This window comes from Sapajus apella, unplaced genomic scaffold, assembly GCF_009761245.1.
Source record: "Sapajus apella isolate SASKATOON/1434 unplaced genomic scaffold, GSC_monkey_1.0 scaffold92, whole genome shotgun sequence".
In the NCBI taxonomy this organism is placed as follows: Eukaryota; Metazoa; Chordata; class Mammalia; order Primates; family Cebidae; genus Sapajus; species Sapajus apella.
The window spans coordinates 6,212,357-6,227,605 of NW_022437032.1; the positions used below are offsets into that span (position 1 = coordinate 6,212,357).

General features: G+C 45.0%; 1 protein-coding gene, 1 long non-coding RNA gene and 1 other non-coding gene across 7 annotated transcripts in view; 2 read left to right on the plus strand and 1 right to left on the minus strand.

The window, feature by feature from the left end:
- Positions 1 to 6,889, plus strand: part of B4GALT5 (beta-1,4-galactosyltransferase 5) — an 88,708-nt gene extending 81,819 nt beyond the window's left edge. The window contains exons 7-10 of one of the 5 annotated variants that reach the window (XR_004262080.1): positions 137 to 259; positions 2,388 to 2,444; positions 2,532 to 2,633; positions 3,457 to 6,862. Coding sequence is in view for 4 of the 5 variants with exons in the window: in XM_032256025.1 (XP_032111916.1) it covers positions 137 to 259; positions 2,532 to 2,633; positions 3,457 to 3,584; positions 5,381 to 5,451 (424 nt within the window). In the remaining variant the exon portion in view is untranslated. Of the gene's footprint in view, positions 1 to 136; positions 260 to 2,387; positions 2,445 to 2,531; positions 2,634 to 3,250; positions 3,288 to 3,456 lie in introns of those variants that run through there. The other 4 variants (XM_032256025.1, XM_032256027.1, XM_032256028.1 and 1 more) reach the window with 4 other exon arrangements.
- Positions 6,890 to 9,285: 2,396 nt separating this feature from the next.
- Positions 9,286 to 12,862, plus strand: LOC116535195. Its single transcript, XR_004262082.1, has 2 exons — positions 9,286 to 9,321; positions 12,519 to 12,862. It is a non-coding gene; the product is annotated as an uncharacterized LOC116535195 (long non-coding RNA).
- Positions 12,863 to 14,342: 1,480 nt separating this feature from the next.
- On the minus strand, positions 14,343 to 14,506 carry LOC116535234. The gene has a single exon (XR_004262111.1). It is a non-coding gene; the product is annotated as a U1 spliceosomal RNA (small nuclear RNA).
- Positions 14,507 to 15,249: the final 743 nt, after the last annotated feature.

Genomic DNA, 15,249 nt, shown 5'->3' on the forward strand with positions numbered 1-15,249 from the left:
TCAAAAAAAAAAAAAAAAAAAAAGTTCAGGTCAGGAGCACAGAGAGCACTGTTTTTAGTCCTCAAATGAATAATGTTCTAGGGGAAACAATTACCCTGTAACACACAGATGATTGATTTCCCACATCTCCTCCTAGGCTTCCTTATACTGAGTTTTTTGGCGGAGTGAGTGGCTTAACAGTGGAACAGTTTCGGAAAATCAACGGCTTTCCTAATGCTTTCTGGGGCTGGGGTGGAGAAGATGACGACCTCTGGAACAGGTACCTCTGCGCTGTTTTTGGTGTCTTCTAGAAATGCTACCTTAAACTGCAGGCCGATGCTATCAGATAGGAATATGACGCAAACCATGTGTGTAATTTAAAATGTTCTAGTAGCTATAGTTTAAAAAGTTAAGAAAAAAAAAAAAAATGAAATTGACCAGATGTCGTGGCTCACACTTGTAATCCCAGCACTTTGGGAGGCCGAGGTGGGAGGATCATTTGAGCCTAAGAGTTTGAGGCCACAGTGAACTGTGATTATGCCACTGCACTCTAGCTTGGGCGACAGATTAAGACCTGTCTTAAAAAATACACACACACACACACACACACACACACACACACAAATTGCAAGTGTTTTTTAAAAAATCTTAATTTAAAAATAATATCTTAAAAAACAAACTGTATATCCCACCAAAGCAGCTATTTTCTTTTTTCTCCTTTCACATGGAAAAATAAACTTAAAATATAATTTGGCAGTTTTTTCTTATAATAAAGAATATGCTCATTGTAAAATACAGATCAGTATAGAAATAAAATAAATAACCCTCACCAAGAAGTAACATGTTACCATTTCATTGAGTTTATTTTGTGTTTAAAAAGTGGCAGGTGAACAGTAATTAAAATCTCTGTGCATCAGTTTTTAAAATCACAGATCTCAAGATTGTGAAGATCAAATGATGTAATGTGTATGGAGCTCTGGCGTATCTGACGTGTGATAAGCTCTCAATAGATGCTTTAATTACATCAATATTAAATACTCTGTAAACAGGATCTTAAATGGCTCCATTTAATTCCATTATATAGATGCACTTTATGTAACTATTTCCTGTTATATATTAGAATCTTTTCCATTTCTCACTAGTTAGACTGTGATATAGTATTCTTTTGCTAAATTCCTGTAAGCAAATATAGCCATTAAGTCTCCTTTTTTAAAGTTCTGTCCTTTAATGGATGCAAATAAGGCTCTTAAAGAATATTATAACTAAGTGGCCCTCCTGTCATAAGGTTCTAACAAAACTTTCCACTTTACCAACATTCTGTGTACTAAATACCCACTTCATTGGAACCACTCTAAACTGAAGAGTAGAATATTAGCGATATGTCTACATAGACTTAGCTGTGTCATCACATAAGGCTTGTATTGTACAAATTTGTGTGAACAATCCTGTGTGTGAGTGGAATAAACTAATATTTTTATGGAGTAAGTAAATAGTAACCTAATAAGGAACAAAGGCAAAAGAACTTCCACCTGGCATCTGTTTACTTTGTAGCTTGGTTTTTGAAAAGTATGTGTTCATTGTTAATTACAAGTAATATTTTGCTGATAAAAATTCAAATGATAGACTGGGTACCGTGGCTCACACCTGTAATCCCAGCTCTTTGCAAGGCCGAGGCTTGAGTATCACTTGAGCCCAGGAATTCAAAACCAGCCTGGGCAACAGTGAGACCTCGTCTCTACAAAAAATAAAATAAATTAGCCAGTTGTGGTGGCACATGCCTGTAGTCCCAGCTACTCAGGAGGCCCAGTTGGGATGGGAGGATTACTTGAGCCTGGGAGGTCGAGGCTGCACTGCACCGTGATGGCCCCACTGCACTCCAGCCTGGGCAACACGCAATGGACCCTGTCTCTTAAGAAAAAAAAAAATTCAGATGATACAGGTGTCTAAGTGTTAATCCCCAGTTTGATTCTATTTTATTCCCAAGAAGTAGCCATTTCTTTCTGTACTTTTTTCCTTTTTTTTTTTTTTTGAGATGGATTTTTTTCTTGTCGCACAGGCTCAATCTTGTGGTGGCGAAATCTTTACTCACTGCAACCTTCACCTCCCGGGTTCCAGTGATTCTCCTGTCTCAGACTCCTGAGTAGCTGGGATTACAGGCCTGTGCCACCATGCCCGGCTAATTGTATTTTTAGTAGAGATGGGGTTTCACCATGTTGGCCAGGCTGATCTCGAACTCCTGATCTCAAGTGATGCACCCGCCTCAGCCTCCCAAAGTGCTGGGATTACAGGCATGAGCCACTGAGCCCAGCCTATTTTTTCTGTTCACATGAAAACTTTAATTCAGTTAAAATTGAGTTTTAACTCAGTTTGTTTTCTTTTTCTTTTCTCCCCCCCCCCTTAACTTCAAATGACACAGTGAGTCATTTGAGTGAGTGAGAAAGCTTTTGCTGTGTGTGATTTCCAGGGTAAGCTTGTAACATGGCTTGTAGGCTTTGGTCACTCCTGGACTATTACCATTGTATCTAAAAGCCCGTTGTCTTGGTCTTGGACAGAGTCCAGAATGCAGGCTATTCTGTGAGCCGGCCAGAGGGTGACACAGGAAAGTACAAGTCCATTCCTCATCACCATCGAGGAGAAGTCCAGTTTCTTGGAAGGTTGGTGCAATTTATTTATGTCTCTTGAAAGTATCCCCTATACTTTCATGTCCAGATGTCTTAGAGCATATTACAGCCCCTCCTCCTCTTCCCCTCTCCAAGGCTCTGTTCTGACAGCTGTTTGACAGTTGTTGCATGTATTTTAACTCTGAGGCAGACCAGTAGGGGGATCAGACCATTGGTGAAAATGTCAATAGTAAGATTATTTTAAGGAAATCTCTCATTCTATGTCTTCAGCATTGTGGTCTCCTCAGTAGCCTTTGGGGAGTTTGAGAAGAACCAGCTTGGATGAAAGTCCCTGAGGTGACAGAGCAGCTGGCCCCTTTTTGCAGGCTCCCATTCTGAATGGGTGTTCTGAGCTTCTGTCTGTGTGCTTGCAGTTGCTGTGTTACCTTTTTTTTTTTTTTTTGGTCTTTTCTAAATTGTGGGAAAGACTGTGCTCCAGACAACCAATTCTAATTGCTGAAATTCCGTTTTCGTGGGAGTAAAATGGCACTGAATACAGAGTATGAACTTTCTCATCTGTTGTATTTTTAATCTTTTCCCTTCCACTTCCCCACTCTCTGACCTTGGCCAAGTTACCCAACATGACTAAGCCTTTCCTCATTTGCTAGCAGGGGCTGGGTGGGCATTAAATGAAATAAGTAAAGCACCTGGCATTAAACACAGGACGTGATTCTAATAACTGCACTCAGCCTGGCATAGCAGAGTAGCTGTGCGCCCGCCTCGTGCTATGGAAGTGCTGCCATTGGCTGCATCGTCTGAGTGCAGAGGTGTGGATCCTCACACAGAGCCACCTCTTCTCTGTTCCGACCCTAAACAGGTATGCCCTGCTGAGGAAGTCAAAAGAACGGCAAGGGCTGGATGGCCTCAACAACCTGAACTACTTTGCAAACATCACATATGACGCCTTGTATAAAAACATAACTGTCAACCTGACACCCGAGCTGGCTCAGGTGAACGAGTACTGAGAGGAGAGAATGTATGTTGGCTTTACCCACCGCCACCAAGAAAGCAGTCTGATGAGATTTTTTTTTGTGGGGGGGGGTCTACACAGCAAGAGAACAGAAATACAGTGTCTCATGAAGGATCACAGGGTTTGGGGGAAAATGTGACCGCACACGCACAAACGCCTTCACTGGATCAGCTGCTGGGACCGAGGGAGTGAGCTTGGGGACATCCTTCGTCAGCACTGGCTTTCTGTTTTCACAAGACAGACGTCTGTCCCGCTGCTCTCTCCCCGTCTCCTACCCCACATCCTGTCTTAGCCACAGTCTCCAGAACCCGTGATGAACTGTGATCTGCCGTGGTCCTGCCGTGGAGCCTGTCCCTACATGTGACCTTGCAGCCTCTTGGCCTTCAGAGCAGAGGCAAACCCAGCACAGGGCAGCTGCGTTTTAGGAAGAGCAAATGAAACTCCACACCATTCTTCTATATCTCTGGTGTTCTCTTTGGTTTCATTTTTTAAAAAAAATTACCTTTGGGTGGGGATAGAGGGTGGAGGGGAGGGTATTTGGGAAAGATAAATAGACATAAATATATAACAATCACTTCTTGAAGAAGTATAATTGTAAATAAGCCATGTAAAATGCCTTTTTAAAATTTAATTTCTAGCTGGCTCCAGTTCAAACCCAGGATTTATATATTAGACCATTTATTTGGTTGGCAAGTACAGGAACTCAGTTAAAATGCTGTTGAAGGATATCATCTCCCGAATGGCTGTTGCCTTGGGAAGGGAGTGGATATAGGGCATGTCACAAAAGAACAAAATAACCCGACCTTTATTGCCGGGAGCTGGCTTCTGCCCCTTTCTTTCTCCCCACGGGTCTTGTCCTTGACTTCTGCTGTGGACTCACTCTTCCCTGTTGGCCACGTATGCGCTCATCCCACTCTCCGCTAAGTGGAGAGCAGGCTGCTTCCTGCCCAAAGCAGGCCCTCCACGGCTCGCTGCGCACACATCCCTGGCTCTCCCCGCTTCATGTTTCGTCCTTTTATCAGCATGTGGTTTGGGAGGGGGGTTGTATGGGAACCCCTCCCCCCCTTCTTTTCTCTGTGGAAACTTGGCCACAGTTTCTGAACAATGTGCCTACATTACCAGCTGGCTTCAGTGATTCCTCTGTTTCCCTTTTTGGTTTCTGGAAAGATTCTTTGTCAACATTAGTAACTGATACACAGAACCAAGGAGCACTGGAGTAGGAAAGAATTGAGCCAGGGAGCCGGTGACACTTGTGTGCTGTGGGGCAGCTGGGATCCAGGAAAGACCAGATTGAAGCTTTGAAATTAGACTAACAAAGCTCCAGATGGCAAGAGCCCAGGTGTGCTGCTTACACCCCCACCTGCATTTTGAAGTCATATTCTTTTTTTTTTTTTTTAAAGACAGGGTCTGGCTGTGTCACCTGGGCTGGAGTACATCGGCACCATCACAGCTCACTGCAGCCTCCATCTCCCAGGCTCAAGCCTTTTCCCACCTCAGCCTTCCATGTAGCTGGGACTACAGGTGCAGACCACCATGCCTGGCTAATGTTTTGTATTTTTAGTAGAGATGGGGTTTCGCCATGTTGCCCAGGCTCCTCTCAAATTCCTGGACTCAAGCAATCCACCCACGTTGACTTCCAAAGTACTGGGATTATAGGCAGGTGTGGGCCATCATGCCCAGCCTTGAAGTCATATTCTAAATTGTATTGGAATTTGTGCCTCTTTGTTTTTTCCCCCGAACCAAAGCCCTCAATTTGTAGTCCCCATCCGCTTCTGCAGAAATCTGGAAAATGCCAGTCCCTCCCCTCCTTTCTTTTCCATACAACATATTTATATATTGTGATGAGGAGTACTTTCTGAAGAGTACTTCGTATTTTTTTTAATTGCCTTGTTTGCCTTCAACTTCCTTGATTTTCATGGTTTACATGGGTGTGTGTAGGGGGGTGTGTGTGTGTGTATATACGTGTGGGTTAGGGCTTTTTTCGTTGCATGTGATGGTTCTGTGGACATATGATCCCCGCAAACTGTGGGAGTGATTGGCCAGGCCTTGTTTTTATGTTTGTGTTTTCTTTTGAAGAATAGAGTGGTATTTAGAAAATAAATTGCATTGCAAAGCTCTTATCGGCTCGTATGAGAGAGCAGGCTCCTGCCCTTGAAAATGCTGGTAAGCTATAGCATATGTTTTTTAAAACTTTTAAGCATTTCATGCTTTAAAATACCTTCACAAGGGAACATTACTCCCAGAGGTTCATTTGGTTTTCCTTTGTTTTATGGTGCATATAGCAATAAAGGACCCCGACCCCATTTCGCCCTCCACCATGCAACCCCACCCCCATCGGGCCTTTGTCCCTGCCGCAGCTTTTCTCCCCTTCTCATTCTCCTCTCCCTTTTCCTCACAGAAGGCTGTGAGTTGCTTTCATTGTGACAACACTGTGATGTCATTTGGAAGGATTTGCCAGTACAGACTGATTCTGAATTATAGGCGGCAGTGTTGTTTGAAGCTCTACATTACCATAATTGCCATCAAGCACACACTGTTGGCAAAAGACTAACACCTGACTTTTGAAATGCTTATAAGAGAACAAAAGGAAAGGTCTCTTTTCACTGCGTAAAGTGGGGTCACTTCGATACCCTTGCGGTCACGTCCAAGTCTGTCTGATGAGTATGGAATCTCTGAATGTAACTGTCATGCATCTACCAGGTCTTGAATATTATATGGGAAATGTCATAGTTAAAAACGTATAGCCAGGCCCGTGTGCCGTTAATAGCGTGGAATTGTCATGTTAAAAAAAACAGGAACCAAGTGTGACCTTGTGCATATGTTGACAGCTGAAATTCTTCATCGCTACTGATGGGTGGCCCCTTAAATTAACCTTGTCTTTGATTGCTGTGTGCAGGGAAAGGTGTCCCTGTTATGCTGTTTTTGGGGGAAAGGGAGTACTTACAAGAATACTCATTTTGACATAATAGGTCCTCTTGTCAAGAGATCCTCTACCACAGACATTAATAGCTGAGCAGCAGCCACATGGATTGATTGTATCCACCACCATTGACAATAGCATTGAGCGTAGCTAGCTTATTTCCATCACTACGTGTTTTTGAGCTTGCTCTTATGTTTTAAGAGGTGCCAGGGGTACATTTTTGCACTGAAATCTAAAGATGTTTTAAAAAACACTTTTCACAAAAAATAGTCCTTTGTCATTACATTATTTACTCATGTGTTTGTACATTTTTGTATGTTAATTTATGAATGATTTTTTCAGTAAAAAATACATATTCAAGAACCAAACCTTGGTGGTTGTTTCTCTTTGTCTAGGACAGGTGGGCTCCTTGGGTGGGGTCTTTCCTTTTTTCCTTTCCTTTCCTACAGGAGTTCAACTTCAGGCAGCTCAGCTGAGCTCTGGGTCTTGCTGGGGTAAATACTGCCTGAGCCATGTTGCAGGTGGATGGACTGAGTGAATAACTACACAGTGTAACAGAGGCGCTGCGCCCACGGTGCTGCCAGGGAACACCCACACTGGTTTTCTTTCAGGAATCACCCAGGTGGTACCAATAAAGTTGAATAAGACACTTGAGTAAGGGGACTTGGGGGTGAAGGGGATGGTGAGGGTTGATTGAGTTTGATTCCAGAAGGTTCTCTGGGATCAGTCTAGGGTTTATCTGCCTGATTCTGCTCAGAGATTATTATCATGACTTCTTTGTGTTGAATGTTTGACACTCACAAACATTAATAAACATATTAATAGTGTCAGATGCTGGGGACACAATAATAGAGAAAATAAGGATCAGTGGTCTCGTTAGCTTATGGTTCACTGGCAGTTATGACTAAAATTGTATCCTCAATACATGCTCCAGAAGAGGAAGCTGTGGGTGATGAGTGCATGGTAGGGCGGGCATCCGGTGGGAATGTAGGGAAGGTGGGAGCGAGTGAGCTAGGGGAGACAAGGAACATGGGTGCACAGCTGCAGGGCAGGGAGGAAGCCAGTGTGGCTGGAGTGGAGGGCAGGGGGTGCACAGGGACGGCCAGGCTGGGGAGGTGGGCGTGGGCCGTGCAGTGCAGGGCTTTGCAGGACAGGGTGAGGAATTTGCATTTCATCCTTAGAGCAATGGATTTGAGAGTTTTCAGCAGGTAGGGCTGTGCACTTGCACTGATGACAGGGCCATTCCCTGAGACGGGGGCACTGGAGTCAGACCAGATTGGTGGGGCAGATAGGAGATCAATTGTGACTGCTGAGTTCAGGGAGTTTTGAGACAACTTGGCAGAGATGGCAGGGTGAGGGCCATGGTAGACTGGGGAGTCTCAGGGTGGAGGTTAGTGAGGACCCAGCAGTGGATGAGATTGCCGGGGGATTGAGAACAAAAAGCACAGAGTGAGAGAAGGCAGCGACCTTGGCCCAGCCTCTGCAGGTTGAGAAAAGGAGGACGAGTGAGCAGGCAGGAGGGTGGGAGGCCGAGCAGGCCAAGAGGGACAGTGGTCAGCAGCGCTGAAGGCAGCAGACAAGCGACACAAGAGGAAGAGGGAGGGAGAAACAGTGACTTGGCAATGGGCAGGTGTTGGAAATGTGGCAGGACCCGTTTTGCTGACCCAATGTGGTAGAAGGAGGAGATAGCGGCAGTGTGGACGTCTCTTAGATTTCCTGGAAAGGGGTAGAGAGAGGTCAGGGCTACAGGAAGCATGCGAGGCTGGGGGCTGGGGGCTGAGATGGGGTCCGGGTTTTGGTTTTCCCACCAGAGAAGTTTGTGTTTTTTTCTGAACACCGGGAATGTCCAAGAGAAAGACAGCTGAATATGTATAAGAGACCAGGTGATCGAGTGGGAATGTCCCTAAACTACTGGCAGGAGATGAGATTCAAACCAGAAAAACTGAACAGGAGGAATTGGGGAGCTTGGTATAGGCCATCCCTTTGGCAGGTAAACACCCCGTGAAGTCCATTGTTGCTATGGAGAAGGTCAGAGATCCTTCCAGCCAGCTGCTGGAGTTGGGATTCAGCAGAATTGCTCCCTGGCACCACCACTTCCTGCACACTCTCAACATCTTTTTTTACTTTTTGGGGAGGTCCAGTAATAAAAATAGTTTCTATTTGTTAAGCACTAGCTATGTGCCAGGGCCCATGCTAAGTGCATTACACAATGTGAGTTCTCAGCTCTTTGAGGCCGACATTGCCCCTTGTTCTAGAACAGGGCTTCTCCACATTGCTCTTGACAAGTGGGGGAGCCGTCCTGCTCATTGCAGGGTGTTCAGCAGCACCCCTAGCCTCCTCCCTCTAGGTACAAATCCAAATGGAACAGCTACTCTAGACAAACTGAAGCCATAGCTTGCCTGAGGTCACAAAGCCAGCAACTGAGCCAGCTGGGGGCATTTTTTACCCCAGAGAAGATGCTCTTGACCCCTAAGCTGCTTCTGCTGACCCAACTTTTTTGCATATGTGCTCTAAATAGCTTTTGTTCACAGACACAGCTGAAAAATCTATTATAAAAGTAACGTGAATATCTGCTTGCTGGAAAATAAGTGTAAACCTCTACTTTCATGTCAGCAGTTTGGCTGATGTCTAAATTTTTTATTTTTTTGAGATGGAGTCTCACTCTGTCACCCAGGCTGGAGTACGGTGGTGCAATTGTTGCTCATCTCAGCCTCAACCTCCTGGGCTCATGCGATCCTCCCGCCTCAGCCTCCTAAGTAGCTGGTACTACAAGCCTACGCCACCATGCTCAGGTAATTTTTATAATTTTTGTAGAGATGGGGTTTTGCCATCTTGCCTAGACTGGTCTTAAACTCCTGGGCGCCAGCTGTCTTCTTGCCTTGGCCTCCCAAAGTGCTGGGATTCCAGATGTGAGCCACCATGTCCAGCAATTGGCTGGCGTCCAGATGTATACCTGCATACCTACATGCATGCTTAGGAAAACAACGGCATAGTTTAAAAACCATGAGTTGTCCTACAATTACTTTTGTTTTTTTTCTTAATGTTTCTGGAGACCTCTTTTCCGTGATTGAAGAATTTTTTCAAATAAAGCTCAGATGTTACCTCCTTGGAGAAGCTTTGATGAGCACCCCTGCTTTTCTGATTGTGGGTCTTGAGAACCCTCATTTCGGAAAGGTCCCGCCCAATACGCTGAAGGAAGGAATACAGCACAGAGAAGTGGAGAAGACTCTGAACAGACAGCCTCACTGGGGTTCTCCACTCAGCCTATTAGTGTTAGACCATCCCCTTTTCATTCAATCACATTTCTACCCTCAGTCATGCCTACCCAACAAAGTCCCCATCAAAGGCTCAAGAGGGCCAGGCCTGGTGGCTCATGCCCATAATCCCAACATTTTGGGAGGCTGAGGTGGGTGGATCACTTGAGGTCAGGAGTTCGAGACCAGCCTGACCAACATGGGGAAGCCCTTTCTCGACTAAAAATGCAAAAATTAGCTGCATGTGGTGGCACAGGCCTGTAATCTCAGCTCACTCAGGAGGCTGAGGCAGGAACTGCCTGAACTCTTGAGGCGGAGGTTGCAGTGAGCCAAGTGCAATGCACTCCAGCCTGGGTGACAGAGTGAGATCCTGTCTCAAAAAAAAACAAACAAACAAAAAAAAAACAAAACTCAGCTTCCAGATAGCTGAACACATGGAGGTTAATAGAAAGGTGAACCAGAACTCATCGACGTTCTGGGAGGGTGGCATGCCCCAACCCTATGGGGACCGGCTCAGGACCCTTCCAGACCTCACCATGTGCATCTCATCTGGCTATTTAACTGTATCCTTTAAAAGAGCCTTGTCTTAAACTGGTAGACATCAGTAAGTTTCCCTGAGTTCTGTGAGCTGCTCTGGCAAATTAATTAAACCCAAAAAGCAGGTCGTGGGAACTCCAATTTGAAGCGGGTCTATCAGAAGTTCTGGAGGCCTGGACTTGTGACTGGTGAGAAGGAAGGGTCAGTCTTGACTGAGCCCTCAATTCATGTGACCTGAGGCTATCTTCAGGTAGATAGCATCAGAGTAGAATTGGGGGATGCCCTGCTGGTGTCCACTGCTTAGTGCTTGGGAAAAAACCCACACACATTTGGCCATAGAAGTCTTCTGTGGCCAGCCTAGTTGGCTCACCCCTATAATCTCAGCACTTTGGGAGGCTGAGATGGGCAGATTACCTGAGATCAGGAGTTTGAGACCAGCCTGGCCAACATGGTGAAACTCTGTCTTGACTGAAAATACAAAAATTAGTTGGGCGTGATGGCAGCTGCCTATAATCCCAACTACTCTGGCAGCTGAAGAGGGAGAATCACTTGAACCCGGGAGGTGGAGGTTGCAGTGAGCTGAGATTGTACCACAGCACTCTAACCTGGGTGACAGAGTGAGACTCTGTCTCAAAAAAAAAAAAAAAAAAAGTCTTCTGTGTTGATTGTTGTAGTGTGAGAACAGAGGAAAAACAGTTTCTTTTTCTGCTCTCACCGGGGCCATATGTAGTCTCTGTCACTCAGCTATTCAGCTTCTCAGTTCTGCCCCCATGGCTGAAGCAGCCCCAGATAACATGTAAACAAACAGGCATTCCAATAAAACTTTATTTAGAAAAACAGGCGGGTGGCCATAGTTTGTGAACCCCCGAGTTTGGCTAAAAATCAATAGAAATGTGAAGAGTGAAGGAGGATTCCAGAACCAGGAAGCAACCCAGGGGAATAAGTAACAATGTGTCCTGGCTAGTTCATTGCTATGTAACACATAATAGCAATAACATGGAAGGAAGTCAAACCGCCAGGGGACAAAAAAGTGGCTGAACAAGCCAGGCTCTGTCAACACAGAGGAAAAGGAGGTGCCACAAAGTGACAGATTACACAGGAACAAGAAACAGCAGGCCAGCAAGTGAAGAAAGGACACACCACAAGAAGGATATGCTTACAACAGAACCCTGGGCCAGGTACAGTGGCTCACGCCTGTAATGCTGGCACTTTGGGAGGCCGAGGTGGGAGGATCGCTTGAAGCCAGGAGTTCAAGACCAACCTGGGCAACATGGCGAGGCCGCATCGCTACAAAAAAATGTATAAAAATTAGCTGTGTGATAGTGTTACGTTTGTAGTTCCAACTACCCAGGAGGCTGAGACGGGAGGATCCTTTGAGCCTGGAAGGATGAGGCTGTAGTGAGCTATGATTGTACCACTGTACTCTAGCCTAGGCAACAGAGCGAGCCCCTGTGTCAAAAAACAAAAACAAAATTGTACATTCCTTGATCCTGGGACATGGCTAAAGTAGTCACTGGAGACTTAGGGCAAGAGACACCACATTTTTGTGTCTGTCAATCCGCCTGAACAGATGATCAGAAATGAAATAGAGGCCAGGTGTCGGGGCGTATACCTGTAATCCCAGCACCTTGGGAGGCTGAGGCAGGTGGGTCACCTGAGGTTGAGAGTTTGAGATCACCCTGGCCAACATGGTGAAACCGGTCTCTACTAAAAATACAAAAATTAGCCAGGCATGATGGTGGGTGCCTCTAATCCCAGCTACTCAGGAGGCTGAGGCAGGAGAATCACTTGAACCCGGGAGGCAGAGGTTGCAGTGAGTCAAGATTGCGCCACTGGACTCCAGTCTGCGTGACAGCACAAGACTCCATCTCAAAAAAAAAATAAAAAAAACAAGAAGAAAAAGAAAAACACAACAGAAGCAAAACAGTTTGGTACTGAAAGGAACTGTTGAGAATCTTAGCTGCCTCTGTCGCTCCCTAGCATCATACATACTCTGAAGTGCTGTTTTTGCCTTGCTTTGCTTTGTCTTTTCTTTGGTCTTTCTTCCCAACTGGGACAGGGGACAAAGGACACTGTTTTGCTCCCTGTTTTATCTCCAGCACCTAGTCTAGAATTTGGCATACTGTGGGACAGAAGGCATGACGCAGGTGCTCAAATATTTGCTGAGTGAATGACAATGAACCTTTTCAATCTGATAGGTAAAGAACCAAATGAGATAAGATTCCAGATGTAGGAAGAGCCAGACACCCCCAGGCTGAACACACTCAGGAGCTGGGTGCTTTTGGCAACATCACATTTCTCTGATCCTATTTTCTCATTTGGAGAAGGGAGGCGATAAGACCTTCCACACAAGGCTATTGTGAAGAGGAAATGCAGCAACATATGTGAGTTACGGAGCGCAGTGCTTCACACACAATACGTGGTCGGTCAGCGGAAACTTTCATCACGGCGGCTTTGCTGCAAAGCACCGTATGTAAATCTAAGGTACTCTTGCTATTAAAGCCTTGTTTTCTGTTTTGTTCTGTTTTTCTTTTTTTTGTTTTGTTTTTGTTTTTGTTTTTTTAATGAGACAAGATCTCACTTTGTCAACCAGGCTGGAGTGCAGTGTCATGATCTCGGCTCACTGCAGGCTCGACCTCCTGGTCTCAAGTGATCCTCCTACTTCAGACTCCTGAGTAGCTGGGACTACAGGCACGTGCCACCACACCTGGCTAATTTTTAAGTTATTTGTAGAGATGAGGTCTCCCTATGTTGCCCAGGCTGGTCTTGAACTCCTGGCCTCAAGCATCCCCCTGCCTTTGTCTCCCAAAATTCTGGGATTACAGGCGTGGGTCACCACATCGAACTTTAAAGCCTTATTTCTTTTCTTTTCTTTCTTTTTTTTTTTTTGAGACAGAGTCTTGCTCTGTCGCTCAGGCTACAGTGCAGTGGGGTGATCTCGGTTCACTAGAACCTCTGCCTCCCAGGTTCAAGCCATTTTCCTGCCTCAGCCTCCCAAATAGCTGGGAATAAAGGTGCACACCACCACACCCAGCTGATTTTTGTACTTTTAGTAGAGACCAGGTTTCACCATGTTGGCCAGGCTGGTCTAGAACTCCTGACCTCGTGATCTGCCTGCCTCGGCTTCCCAAAGTGCTGGGATTACCGGCATGAGCCACCGCGCCTGGTGGAACTAGCATTTGAGTTGGCATCAGGAGCTGCCTGTTAGGCCTGGGGTATTCTAGTGGTCCATGACAGCATCAAGGCCACTCACATATAAATACAACATAAGTAAAGACAATGGGTTTATTAGGATAAGGTGGCTTCAAGACAAGCCTCGTAGCCCAGGTGACCATAGCAACTCTTTTTTTCTTTTCTTTTTTTTTTTTTTTTTTTTTTTTTGAGATGGTATCTCACTCTGTTGCCCAGGCTGGAGTGCAGTGGCTTGATCAGCTCACTGCAACATCTGCCTCCCAGGTTCAAGCAATTCTCCTGCCTGAGCCTCCCCAGTAGCTGGGATTACAGGCGTGTGCCACCATGCCTGGCTAATTTTTGTATTTTTAGTAGAGATGGGGTTTCACCATGTTGGCGAGGCTGGTCTCAAAATCCTGACCTCAAGTGATCCACCCCCCTTGGCCTCCCAAAGTGCTGGAATTACAGGCATGAGCCACCACGCCCGGCATAAATCTTTAGCCACTATTTATTGTGCTTGCTTTACAGATGAGGAAACAGGCTGAGCAAGGAAACTCTGGTCTAGTGAGAATTTGTAAACGGCAAAGTGAAGTTTCAGGGAAGAGATGTTTCCAAGCCACATTCTCATTTCACAATCAAATAAAATTCAAAATAAATTATCAAAAGAAACCTCAAATTTTTAACTTCTTGAAAAATAGCTATTATTTCTAAACAGCCCCTGAATCAGAGGAAAATCGGAACCAAAATGGAAACTTACCTAGCATCATAAAAAGCAGACACTGTTCACACCAAAATGTGTGAGACGTAGCTAATATTGCCCACAGAGGAAAATGTAGTCTTTTTTTTTTTTTTAGGGGAAAGTGCAAACGCAGTCCCCTACTACCACAAATTATGCAGTCGAGTTTCCCACATTTGGGGAAATTGCAGGGGTCAGCACATCCAGAGTGCAATGGATAAGCCTGGCACTGGGAAAACCACCTTCGTGATCATGGTATCTCCCCTGCCAGGCAAGTATGAAAATGTAGTCTTAAAGACATTTATTATTTAAAAATATTGAAAACAAAATGGATTAAGTATTTAACTCAAGAAAATAGAAAATACAATTTTAAAGCCAAAAGAATAGGAATAAGAAATGGAAGGTAAACTCTGCAACTAATGAAATAGAAAAAACAAATGAGTGGAAGTGATAAATAAAATGAAAAAGGTGTTATTTAAAAAGAAAGCACCAGAAGACAGATCAGGAGATAGACAGATCCTGCCTAATCTGATTAAGGCAAAGAGCAAAAAGAGCAAGATTAGGAATAAGTAAGGAGACAATCGTGAAATCATTATTAAGCCATTCAACAAATAGATAACACCCACGATGCATTGGTTTCTGGTTTAGATGCTTCATGTAACAGAGGTGAGCAGGCAGACACGATTCCGATCCTTCATGGAGTTTATTCTGATGGGAGGAGATAAGAAATCAACCAGTAAAGTTATAAGATAGTTTCAAACAGCAAAAAGTGGTTTAACAGGAAGGTAACATGTGAGGAATGCGGAACCTTTTAGATCAGTGACGAGGGAAGATCCCTCTGAGGAGGTGACATGTCAGATGAGACTTGAAAGATGTAGAGTCATCAGCCATGGGAAGTTCTGAGGGAAAAGAACATCAGGCAGTGGGAACAGAAAGAGCAAAGGACCTGTGGTAGAACAGAGCTGCCTCAAGAAAGAGAAAACACTGAAAATCATGATGGACTGTTCAAGAGAGAGAAAGAG